The 12,600-nt window shown below is 44.0% G+C and overlaps 2 protein-coding genes across 8 annotated transcripts in view; one reads left to right on the forward strand and one right to left on the reverse strand.

Annotated features, from left to right (window-relative positions):
- CDK12 (cyclin dependent kinase 12) overlaps positions 1–167 on the reverse strand; it is a 105,789-nt gene extending 105,622 nt beyond the window's left edge. Inside the window, exon 1 of the mRNA XM_058181117.1 lies at positions 15–167. The gene's annotated coding sequence lies outside the window, so the exon portion shown is untranslated. The remainder of the gene's footprint in view (positions 1–14) is intronic.
- A 757-nt stretch (positions 168–924) lies between these two features.
- The window catches only part of MED1 (mediator complex subunit 1), a 43,055-nt gene continuing 31,379 nt past the window's right edge, over positions 925–12,600 (forward strand). Inside the window, exons 1-7 of one of the 7 annotated variants that reach the window (XM_058182128.1) lie at positions 932–1,077; positions 3,248–3,370; positions 4,778–4,879; positions 5,696–5,799; positions 8,715–8,824; positions 9,258–9,336; positions 12,410–12,464. In XM_058182128.1, coding sequence (XP_058038111.1) covers positions 5,769–5,799; positions 8,715–8,824; positions 9,258–9,336; positions 12,410–12,464 — 275 coding nt within the window. In that variant the 5' untranslated portion in view covers positions 932–1,077; positions 3,248–3,370; positions 4,778–4,879; positions 5,696–5,768. Of the gene's footprint in view, positions 1,078–1,165; positions 1,275–3,247; positions 3,371–4,777; positions 5,800–8,714; positions 8,825–9,257; positions 9,337–12,409; positions 12,465–12,600 lie in introns of those variants that run through there. The other 6 variants (XM_058182127.1, XM_058182131.1, XM_058182132.1 and 3 more) reach the window with 6 other exon arrangements.

The raw sequence follows: 12,600 nt of genomic DNA on the forward strand, positions 1-12,600 counted from the left end.
GCGCGCACACTTACCCTCACGCAGGCGCACGCGCTCCCACACGGCCCGAGCTTTGCGAAGTCTCGCGACGCCCGCCCAAAGATCAGGGATGGGACGGAGGTTATCCCGGTTTCTGACCTGCTGGGGATTGTTTTTAGACGAGATTTGCTGCCATGTTCTCGCGAGGTATAGGCTTCTTCCTCCCCCGCTCCAAAAGCGTGGATGGCCCAAGACTTAAACATTTGTTTTTGAAAAACCTACAAGACCGGAAAAAAGAAAGAAGAGGAGGAAGTTTGCTTTCCGGGAGTCATTTTTCTTGTCAAGGGGGGGGGGGGATCGTAGTTCAGATGTGTTGTAACTTTTATTCGATCCTAGACCATTCTAATTTCCTGCTACGAAATACCCGATTATACGAAACAAAAATATCCGCAGCTGCCTTGTGATAAAAGTTTAATAAACAGCTGCGGATATTTTTGTTTTTTCCACAAAAATGTGGTTTATTTCCTCAGGAATAAAAACATTGATTTAGAAATGGCGCCCCCCCTTGCCTTTTCTCTCAATACATGCTTATTAAGCAACTTAGAAACGACATCCTGCCAGAACCATATGTGAGGGGAAAAGAATAACACTTTATGAAGAAGCATTCTGTATTTGGAAAACAGCTGAAAAAGAAAAGCTGCCATCTACTATGGAGGTTTAAAGCATTCGCTCCTTCAACGAGAAATTTGATAGCATAGGCGGAGGAAAGGGAAGGGAGACGGAGACGGAGGCGATTTCAAATCTCGCGAGAATTACTTGCCTTTCTGCTCTTGCATTGGCTGCCACACGGGGTTCTCGCACGACTTCCCGCTCCTCATCATGTTTCGAGGCTGGGGAGGAGGAGCTAGGAGGTCTCGCGTGGCGGGCGGTGGGATGGCCGTTTATCTGCGGTAGTCGGGACTGAGGGCGGCTCCTTTTGCTGGGCCCGCCCCTTTCTCACCAAGGGTGGGGGCCTGTCTGGCTCGGGCAGCTCTATATGAGGGAAAGCGGTAGGGTCACTTACTCCCTTTCCCCCCACCGTCGTCGGAGGGATGAAGGCAGTTCAGGGCAACACCGAGGGTGAGTGATGGGTCTTCGGGCTGCAAAAAAGCGCTTGCTCGCCTCCTCCGTGGCAGAACCTTTAGGGGTGTAGCAATAGCACTCGTGCTTTACAGCCCTCTCTAAGCGGTTTGTATAGCCAGCCTATTGCCCCCAATAATCTGGGACCTCGTTTTACGGACCTCGGAAGGATGGAGGGCTGAAGCAGCCTTGAGCCGGTGAGACTCGAACTGCCGAACCGCTGGCAGTCGGCGGGTCAGCAGAATTAGCCTGCAGTATAGGAGTCACGTAAGGCCCTTTGATCAGATGGGAAAATCCCTTTACCAAGTGCTCAAGAGGGGATTGCCGATGCGATGGTGGTCATCGCAATAACCGTGCATGAGGGGTCGGTCTTGGGGGGTTTCGGAAAGACAGGCGAGTTCTGGGGTATTTTGACAATTTCGGATAGAGCTCCGAGAAGATTGCTCGTCTAGAAAATTGGTAGTTGTGGTGTTGGGGCGCGTGGGAGAACGAAACGGAAGAAAATGGAAAGGAAATTTTGTTTGGCAGCATTTTACAAAATTAGGGCATGAGCGCCAGCCTGAGGGCAACTGCTGAAAAGACAGCTGGGTAACATTAACAGCCGTTGCCCTAATGAGACCTCGATTGGAATCTGGTGTTCATTTTGGGGCACTACAATTTAAAAGGACAGTGGCAAATTAAAGCAAGTTTGAAGAGGGCTGTCAAGGTAGTGCAGGGTCTGGATCCAAGCTTTATGAAGGAGGATTAGAGAATCTGTATGTTTATCTTAAAAAATGACTTGGGGGAATTGGGAAAACAGTCTTCAAACATTTGAAGAATTGCCATGGAGAAAAAAGAGCAGACTTATTTATTGCCTGAAGGCAGAACCAGAACCAATAATTTAAATTTTCGAGGAAGGAGTTCAGAATAGGCATCAGGAGAAAATCCTGATTGTAAGAGATATCAACTATTGGAACAAACTTTCTCATGAAGATCTTGATTTGAGGCAGTAGTAATCCTGTTTCAGAAATGGTGCACTTGCCCAAGGATTGGGCTAGATCAGGGGTCTGCAAACTTGTCTCTTTTAAGACTTGTGGACTTCAACTCCCAGAGTTCCTCAGCCAGCTCTCTGGGAGTTGAAGTCCACAAGTCTTAAAAGAGCCAGGTTTGCAGACCCCTGGGCTAGATAATTTCCCTTCCCACCCTATGATTTTTTATGGATTTTATTTGGGAAATGGATGGGAATTTGAGATCATCCTTTCTGTATTGGCATTTATAAATGAGTCCATATTTTAAAGTGTTTTGAATAAAAAACATTCTCAACAAGTTCCTCCTACCTTCTATTTATGAATATTCCTGTTTGTTGCTTCCTTTTCTCCTTGTTTCTTACGCTGTGAATATAGTACATGATTTGGCTAGTAAAGACTTTTGTAATGGGATAGTTATACATTAATAAAAATCCAAGATCCACATGACCCAAAGGTGCTTTTTCAAGAAGCAACTGGACTTTGTGTTTCTTTGAAGATGTTTTGCTTCTCATCCAAAAAGCTGCTTCAGCTCTGACTGGATGGAGAGGGAATGGAAAGATTTATATTCCTTGCAGACAGCTGGTCATTTGCATTTTTAGAGAGCTGTTGAGGCCATTTGGAAGTTTATCTGTGTCCTCAGGATCACCTGAGTAGTGCAAATGGGTGTGGAGCCTTCTTGGAACTGCTGAAAGGACTGTATTATAGAATGGAGATAGATGAGAGATCTGCTGAGAGAAGGCTATTCAGTTTTGACATAGGGTCATCTATGAAGAGTTGAACAGCCCTCTCTCAACAGAGGAGGGATATGACATGATCTATCTCCAGTCTATAATACAGTCCTTTCAGCAGTTCCAAGAAGGTCCAGTTGAAAAAGCATCTTTGGAGCAACCATGACCTGGATGACTGAGAATTTCAATAGACATATTCTGGAAAATTATCATCCCTAAATTATTTGTAAATCTTTTGTTTTACATTTGCTTACTTTTTTGTTCCTTTTGGTCTTTCCCTTCTTTGTTTATATATTTATCTGAAATGTCTAATAAGGTAACCGCTGTTAACCGCCCTGAGTCCTTCGGGAGAAGAGCGGTATACAAATTCAATTATAAATAAATAAATAAAGGTAAAGGTAAAAATTTCCCCTATCCAATTGTGTCTGATTCTAGGGGGCAGTGCTCATCTCTGTTTCTTGGCCGAGGAAACCAGCATTGTCCAAAGACATTTCTGTGGTCATGTGGCCAGTGTACACCAAAGGGCAGGGAATGCTGTTACCTTCCCACTATAAATAGGTACCAATAGTTCTACTTGCATTTGCATGCTTTAAAACTGCTAGGTGGGCAGGAGCTGGGGCAGGTGAGGGAATTCACCCCACTGCATAGCACTTAGGTTTTTAAACGGGGTTTTTAGTATGGAAATTTTTTAATGTTAGGCTAATTTAAATAAGTTTTTTAAATGGTATTTTAATCTGTATATTGTATTGTTTTATCTTGCCTGTACACCGCCCTGAGTCCTTCGGGAGAAGGGCGGTATAAAAATCAAATAAATAAATAAAAGCTGGGCTGTCAGCTTTCCAACTGACAAGCTCAGTATTTTTAACCACAGAGCCACAGCACTTCCAAAAAAACATTTATTAGAAATGTTTAATAAAAACATATTAGAGGAGAGTTCTAGTTTCTGAACAGGCACATGTAAACTGTCTGAAAACACATACTATTGATTGATGTTAGTACATGATGCATTGTATGTATATTGTTTATTATATACATATGTGAATGGGAATTCATCGCATGTAAAATGGTAAAGAGATTTCCATCAAAAGACTACTAAACTGAAATGCAGCAAATTTATTGGCTCTATACCCAGGCCTTTGGCAATAGAGAGTAAAACCGTGCTTCATTGTGCTTGCCATTTTTTACCATTATCTTTTCTCTTTTTTTTTTATTTATTTGCATTTATATCCCGCCCTTCTCCGAAGACTCAGGGCAGCTTACACTATGTTAAGCAATAGTCTTCATCCATTTGTTTATTATATACAAAGTCAACTTATTGCCCCCCCAACAATCTGGGTCCTCATTTTACCTACCTTATAAAGGATGGAAGGCTGAGTCAACCTTGGGCCTGGTGGGACTTGAACCTGCAGTAATTGCAAGCAGCTGTGTTAATAACAGACTGTCTTAGCAGTCTGAGCCACCAGAGGCTCTTATTATTCACATATCTCAGATCTGTCCATAATATTGAATATTAAGTATCAAAGCAGATAGACAGGAAAGGAAAGAATCAGTTGACTTAATTAAAATAGGGAAATCTATCATTGTGTCTTCATATCTCCCAACAGATTTTGAAGCCTATGTAGCAGATTCTAATAGAGCATTTATTATTTCCTTTTATGCCCTCTGTTCTGAATAAACTAGATTTTTGTGGCTTCTACAAGGCGCCCATTCTATTTTCTATTTTGTCTGAACAACATAGCTTGGTATTGTGATTTGATTAGGTGGGGGTGTGGCTGGCACAGACTGCACAGCTACTCTTTTACTTACAACAACAATGGAGCCCAAAATTTCCATTGCTAAGTAACACAATTGTTAAATGTGTTTTGCCCCATTTTATCACCTTTCTGGCTTGTTAAGCAAATCAATGCTGTTGTTAAGGTAGTAACAGTTACATCAATCTTCCTTTTTCCTTTTTCCTTGCAAAAGGTGATCACATGATCCAGGGACACTGCAACCATCATAAATACATTCCAAATGCTAAGTATCTGAATTTTGATCATGTCACTATGAGAATGCTGCAACGGATGTGTAAGAAACAGTCATAAGTACCATATTTTTCAAAGTATAAGACGCACTTCCCCCCTCCCCCAAAAGGGTGGAAATGTTGGTGCGTCTTATACACTGAATACACCCAATTCTGGCCTCCCCGCTGGTCCCCTTTTTTGCAAAAAATGGGCCCTTTTTTCACTAAAACGGAGTGCATAGTGGGTTTGGGAGGCCTGCAGAGTACTCCTGGGGGCTGGGGAGGGCAAAAATGCTCCTGTTTTTGTGAAAAACGTACCCGTTTTTCACCTATTTTTTGCAAGAATGCCCTCATTTAATTTAGTGGATTTTAGGTACTTAATTTGCACTATGATGTATCATTTTGGAATTGAAGGTTAGAGAGTTTTAGAATATAGAAAAGAGATAGATTATAGAGAAGCAGAGTTCTACAGCTATGTGCAATAATTAGAAATTTGCTGTTAGCAAATTTGCTTTCTAGAATTTGCTAGGAATTTGAAATACTACTTTCCAGATGGAAAAGTAAATAATACCTAAATGCATAAAAAATGATGCATATTGAATAATTTTAGCTACAGTATTGTCTGCTGAATTTATACATTCATACCTCCTCTAAAGAATTACATTATTATGAAGTCTACAGGAGAAAAATTCTTCTGAAAACTTTACCCATCATTTTGAATTTTCCTCTGTAACATGTAGAAAACATTCATAAGATAACAAGGTCTTGATCTTCTGAAATATTATAGGGCAGCGATCACCAACCGGTGGTCCACAGAAAAATTATTTGCATTTTTTATATTGCACTAAAAACTATTTATCTTTTTGAAAAATTCATATTAGTGGTCCGCAGGATTTAAAATTATGAATTTAGTGGTCCCTGAGGTCCGAAAGGTTGGCGACCCCGTTATAGGGAATGAATAGATCTGTGGAAAGGAATTTCAAAGGTATCAATTGAGATTTGGCTTTCTTTCAATCTAATATTTTCTCTTGTTTGCGGTCACTACGTTATTATTAGCTTAGAAAATTTTATCTTTCATTAATGCAATGATGACAATTAATGGTAAAATAAGCATTGTTAGTTTTCTTCATAGGCGTATACTTGTTCACTTAGGTTTGATGATGATTTATATGATGCTCTTTTGCCTTGCAAAATAAATCTTGCAGAATAGTGATTTGTTAGTAAGCCCTTCTACATCTGTAAATCAGAAATAGGGAAAAGTATGTATAATATGTATAATATTATCAACCTAATATGAACACTGAATTATATAGGTTGTGGTCATCTTCTACGGAGCCGATACGTTGGTTCCGTCCCAGGCGCCTGATGGACCCGGAGAGGTTCCGGACGGAGCTTGGGCCACTTCCTGAGAGTCTGGCTCACGGCACGGCTGAGGAACTTGTTGCGGCCTGGGAACAGGCCGCGGTGGGGGCCCTAGACCGTGTCGTGCCTTTGCGGCCTCTGACCCGGCGCAGGTCCCAACCGGCTCCTTGGTTCTCCGAGGAGCTGAGAGGGATGAAGCGCCGGAGAAGACGCCTAGAGAGTTCCTGGAGGTCTAGCCGTTCGGAGGCTGATCGGACACTAGTGAAGTCCTATAATAGGGCTTACCTAGTGGCATTGAGGGAAGCGAGGCGTAGCTACGCCTCCTCCCTCATTGCATCGGCAGATAACCGCCCAGCCGCCCTGTTTCGGGTGACTCGTTCCCTCCTTCATCAGGGGGAGCGGGATGACCCGTTGCAGGGGCGTGCTGAGGGGTTTAACGGTTATCTATACGATAAAATCGTTCAGCTTCGGGACGGTCTGGACCAGAATTGCGGTGACTCAGATGGGGCGTCTGAGGGTGGTCTTGGTGACATTTTGTGGGATGAGTTTGACCCTGTGGCTCCCGAGGACATGGACAGGTTGTTGGGTAGGCTGAATGCTACCACGTGTTTACTGGACCCGTGCCCCTCCTGGTTGGTACTGGCCACTCAGGAGGTGACACGAGGCTGGCTCCAGGCTATTACGAGCGCTTCCTTGGTGGAGGGAGTCTTCCCAGCCGCCTTGAAAGAGGCGGTGGTGAGACCCCTCCTCAAGAAGCCTTCCCTGGACCCGGCTGTTTTAGGTAATTATCGTCCGGTCTCCAACCTTCGCTTCGCGGCGAAGGTTGTAGAGAGTATGGTGGCATATCAGTTTCCCTTGCACCTGGAGGAAACTGTCTATCTAGACCCGTTCCAGTCCGGTTTCCGACCCGGTTACAGCACTGAGACGGCTTTGGTCGCGTTGGTGGATGATCTCTGGAGGGCCAGGGATAGGGGTTGTTCCTCTGCCCTGGTCCTATTAGACCTCTCAGCGGCTTTTGGTACCATCAACCATGGTATCCTGCTGCACCGGTTGGAGTGAGAGGCACCGTTTATCGGTGGTTCTCCTCCTATCTCTCCGATCGGTCGCAGACGGTGTTGACAGGGGGGCAGAGGTCGGCCCGAGGCGCCTCACTTGTGGGTGCCGCAGGGGTCGATCCTCTCGCCTTCTGTTCAACATCTATATGAAGCCTCTGGGTGAGATCATCAGTGGCTTCGTGTGAGGTACCAGCTGTCGCTGATGACACCCAGCTGTACTTTTCACACGGGCCACCCCAACGAAGCTATCGAAGTGCTGTCCCGGTGTTTGGAGGCCGACGGGTCTGGATGGGGAGAAACAGGCTCAAGCTCAATCCCTCCAAGACAGAGTGGCTGTGGATGCGGCATCCCGGTACAGTCAGCTGAGTCCACGGCTGACTGTCGGGGCGAGTCACTGGCCCGATGGAGAGGGTGCGCAACTTGGGCGTCCTCCTGGATGAGCGGCTGTCTTTTGAAGATCATTTGGCGGCCGTCTCCAGGAGAGCTTTTACCAGGTTCGCCTGGTGCGCCAGTTGCGCCCCTTTCTAGACCGGGATGCCCTGTGCACGGTCACTCACGCCCTCGTGACGTCTCGCCTGGATTATTGCAATGCTCTCTACATGGGGCTCCCCTTGAAGGGCATCCGGAGACTGCAGTTAGTTCAGAATGCGGCTGCGCGGGTTATAGAGGGAGCCCCTCGTGGCTCCCGTATGACACCTATCCTGCGCAGACTGCACTGGCTACCTGTGGCCTTCCGGGTGCGCTTCAAGGTTCTGGTAACCACCTTTAAAGCGCTCCATGGCATAGGGCCGGGCTACTTACGGGACCGTCTACTGCTACCGGATACCTCTCACCGGCCCGTGCGCTCTCACAGAGAGGGACTCCTCAGGGTGCCGTCAGCTAGACAGTGCCGTCTGGCGACGCCCAGGGGAAGGGCCTTCTCTGTGGGGGCTCCCACCCTCTGGAACGAACTCCCCCCAGGACTCCGCCAGCTTCCAGACCTCCGAACCTTCCGTCGCGAGCTTAAAACACACCTATTTATCTGCGCGGGACTGGACTAGTTTTTTAAATTTTCTAATTTTAAATTTTTAAATTTTATAGGGGTTTTAATTGGTTTTAATATCTATATTATTTTAATAATCAGGCTTTTTGAATATGTTTTCTTAATGGTTTTCTTAATTTGTATATATATGCTGTTTTATTTGCCTGTGAACCGCCCTGAGTCCTTCGGGAGATAGGGCGGTATATAAATTTGAATAAATAAATAAATAAATAAATAAATACAAGCTGTTTTTCTGTGCAGAAAACCTGAATCTAATTTTCTAAGCTGAGATTCAATAACAATAACTTATAAAACTTCTATACCTCCCAAATCTTAACAACTGCAATCAAAGAAATTAAAATCAGTTAAAAAGATAAAGATAAAAGATGACAAGTTTAATGAAGCCAAAGTTTTGGTGAAAATTAAAGATAAATTACACATGACTTGTGATTTTGCTTATAGAATCAGAGAAACTGAATAAGATGAGTTCCCTTCTGGAAAGACTTCATGTCAAGTTTAATCCCAATAGCAGACCTTGGACAGAAACTATGAAGCTTGTTAGACAAGTTATGGTAAGGATTAATAGACTTTAAATTAACTTATTGTTTAGGCTTTTGCTATCATCCCCTGTGAATGGAGAATACATTTTAGAACATACTAAAGAAAAATTGGCAGACGTGGAAAGAAGCCAAGAAATTTGGCTATTGATTGTCTTATTGAGCAACTGTTTCAGATTTTAGGAGATACTAATTAGAATTAACTATTGTCACAATCTATCATTCCATAAGACAATTCTGAATTATTTTCAGTCCGCTGTGTTGGTATAATCCATATCTCTTTTTTCTTGTTTTCTTTGTTATGGTAAAAGACAGCTTGTTCAAATCTCCATTTTCTGTAGCTATAGAACATATATATTAAGTGTATTAATATCTTAGTTGTTGCTTCTCTTTCATTTTAGTTTTAAATGTGACATGAAATATTTTCTCCTATTTCTTTTGAATGTAGGAAAAACGAATTGTCATGAATTCTGGAGGTCACCAGAATCTTATTACTTGCTTAGAAACTTTGCAGAAGGCTTTAAAAGGTTAGTGGTTGTGTCAAAAACTTACATATTAAATATTTAATTTTTAAAAAGAAAAAGTAATTTGTTTTTAGGAATTGGCATTAAGAACATTTTTAATGCTTTGTTTACCACATTTATTCAAAAGAAACTCATAGTACCGTGTTTTCCTGAAAATAAAACTGGGTCTTATTTTCTTTTAGGCTTGAAAATAAGCAATCTGGCTTATTTTCAGGGCTTATTTTTTTGAGGTGCAGGAGATGGGGGCGTGGTCACTTCATGGCTGCTGGCCCTTAACTGCAGCCCACAGATCAGCTGAACCAGCATGGGCCATTGAGGCTGAAAGTCATGCAGCCCATTGGAATCCCCCCCCCCCGCCTCTTCCCGGCGGTGGCTGCTGTTTGAGAAAAGGACAATTCTGGAAGATTATGGAATGCATGTGCTTACAGTAGAAGCAAACCGCAGCCTGTCCCATTCAAGCAATCGGGTGTGGTGTGGTGTGTGTGTGTGTGTGTGTGTGTGTATGTGTGTGTGTGTGAGAGAGAGAGAGAGAGAGAGAAAGAGACGACCGGGTGAAACAAGAATGGCAGGCAAGGCTATTTGAAAGGATTTCTTCTCTGCTGTTTCTCTTTCTCTCTCTCTCTCTCACACACACACACACACAGACAGACATTTGATGAAAAAAGTGGAGGACAACTGGATAAGAGGACAGACCCTCCCCCACCTCCACCTCAGCACCTGCTCAGAGTGGCGCCCCGAGGACTAGCCTCTGTGTGGGCGCCTCCCACCCAGCCAGCATGAGAAATGGGCTCCCTCACAGCGCTTTGCCTCCCGCATCAAGTCAGCTGAGCTCCCCCCCCCCCCCCGTTGGCAGCCAGAATCGGGTCAGAGCCAACACCGCTGGCTGAGATCAGCAGGCCAGACTCGGTGAGCTGGATGCTCCACCATCACCCGGGAGGAAGAGAGCCCACTTGAGCCCAAACACTGGGCCTCGCTGGATTTGGAAGCAGGCATCCCGGCCACCTAAAGGCTGCCCAAATCCCCAGGCTGTTCGCAACTGGAGCAAACCACGTCAGGAGCAGCGGCACCACCATGAGGTTTGTCATACCAGCGCAGCCTCTTGGAGCAGGACCCTGCAAGACTTGTGGTGTCGCACTTGTTAACGGCAGCACCGCCACAAGCTTCATTCCACCAGCACAGCAACATCCCTTCTGCGAGCAACTATGCCGGTATGTTGAACCTTGTGGTGGTGCCACTGCGCTCGTGTGCAACAGCACACCAATCCTTGCAGGGATATGCTGGGATATGCTGAAGGTTTGGAATGGAGCCTTTTAGATGAACAGCAAGAAAATGGGGAGGGGGATTTTCCTGCCTGTCATCCTTTCCTCAGTCTCTGCTGAGCTTGAGGAAAGGATGACAGACAGGAAAAGCTCCCTGCCCATTTTCCTGCTGCTTATCAAAAAGACTCCATTCCGACCCTTCAACGTATCCCAGGATTGCAACGCTGAAGGCTTGGAATGGAGCTTTTTTCCAAACGGCAGGAAAATGAGAGGGAGGGTTTCCTGCCTGTCGTCCTTTCCTCAAGCTCAGCACAGACTGAGGAAAGGATGACAGGCAGGAAAATCCCCCCCCCCATTTTCCTGCCATCAAAAGGGCTCCATTCAGCATTGCAATCCTGGGATGTGTGTCCTTTTCTCAAACGACATTTGATCGCTTGAAAGGGACAGGCTGCGTCAGGAGAGAGGGAATGAGAGGCAGCTCACGGCCCTTGCTGGCTCAGCTGATCCACAAGCCCCGATTAAGGGGCGGAGCAGCCATGAGGTGACCAGGGAAGGGAAAGGCTGCCTCCTGTGCTGGCCATGCCAGCACCTCCTTCACTAGGGCTTATTTTTGGGGTAGGGCATATATTAGGCCCTACCCCAATGGTAGGTCATGTTTTCGAGGAAACACAGTATTATTGACTTTTTTTGTGTAACAATATTTTATATCATATTCCTAAAGACTTATAGATTGATTGTAAATCTGATGGGCATGATTTGCTGCAATCTGTATCTTTATGTTTTATTTGGTTAATCAGCAAGTATGTTTTGCATATTAATGTACAAAATGCCACATTGCTAATGTGCCAGTGCTTTTGCTGCATCTTTGTAATGCTACATGGGTTTGGGAACAAGCAGTAATGCTTTTTCCTTTTTTCTCCATTCAGAACAAGCAAGTAGTTGCAGAGGCACGTTTGGGTTTTTTTTGCTTCTGTGCCTGCTGCCAGTTAGAACATCAGCTGGTTAATAGGTGCAAAGTTAAGTCTCTGTCCCCAGCTCTATCCTGCATAGCACAATTAGAGAAGGAGTTACTTTTTGCATCAAGAAGCATAGTGTTAAAACAATAGAGCTATTCTTCTGTTTGGGATTGGAAAGAAAATACATCTCTTGATTTAATGCTTGGCCAACAATTTCAGAGAGCTGTGGTAGGGTCATACTCCAAATCTTGTTTGGTGAAATAGATCTAGTTCTAATGCAGTATATTAATTGGTTTGTTTCCTGATTTGTTAAAATGGGGAAGTTGATTTATAATGACACATATCAACACCAATGAAGTCAATGTTATGTAGCGTACAGTGATGTATAATAAATTAAAATGCTTAAAACAAGAAGTTATGATGCTGAATTAGGATACTTGAATCAGACATACAGAAATCCCCTTATCATGTTTCTCTACTTTTCTTCCAACCATTTTGGCTATTCACATGTGGCTAAAGAGAAAAGCAGCCCAGAAAAGTTGTTGAATGGAAAAACACAAGATTCTGCTATTTTCATCTGCATGGTTTTTTCTGTTTTTAAAACAGATACCATTCCCTACTTCTTGCTAAATAGTAGTAGCATTTAGACTTTTATACCGCTTCACAGTGCTTTACAGCACTCTCTAAGCAGTTTACAGTGTCAGCATATTGCCCCCAACAATCTGGGTCCTCCTTTTACCGATCTCAGAAGGATGGAAAGCTAAGTCAACCTTGAGCATGGTGAGGTTCAAACTTCCATTTATATGGAAAAAATCTAAAGTTGACACAGGACTGGATCTAATTAAACTGTCTTCTTCCTAGTGTCATCTCTGCCTGCTATGACAGATCGCTTAGAGTCCATTGCTAGACAAAATGGGTGAGTTGTTTAGTTCTTTTACAGGTTTTACCTATCTAATTTCAAAGAATCATGCTAATCTAATTGTCTCTTTGATATACTACAAAAACACACATTTCTACTGGAAAGCAGTTTCAACTTCAATTCTTTTGCAGGA

Source organism: Ahaetulla prasina, chromosome 4 (genome assembly GCF_028640845.1).
Source record: "Ahaetulla prasina isolate Xishuangbanna chromosome 4, ASM2864084v1, whole genome shotgun sequence".
Lineage (NCBI taxonomy): Eukaryota > Metazoa > Chordata > Lepidosauria > Squamata > Colubridae > Ahaetulla > Ahaetulla prasina.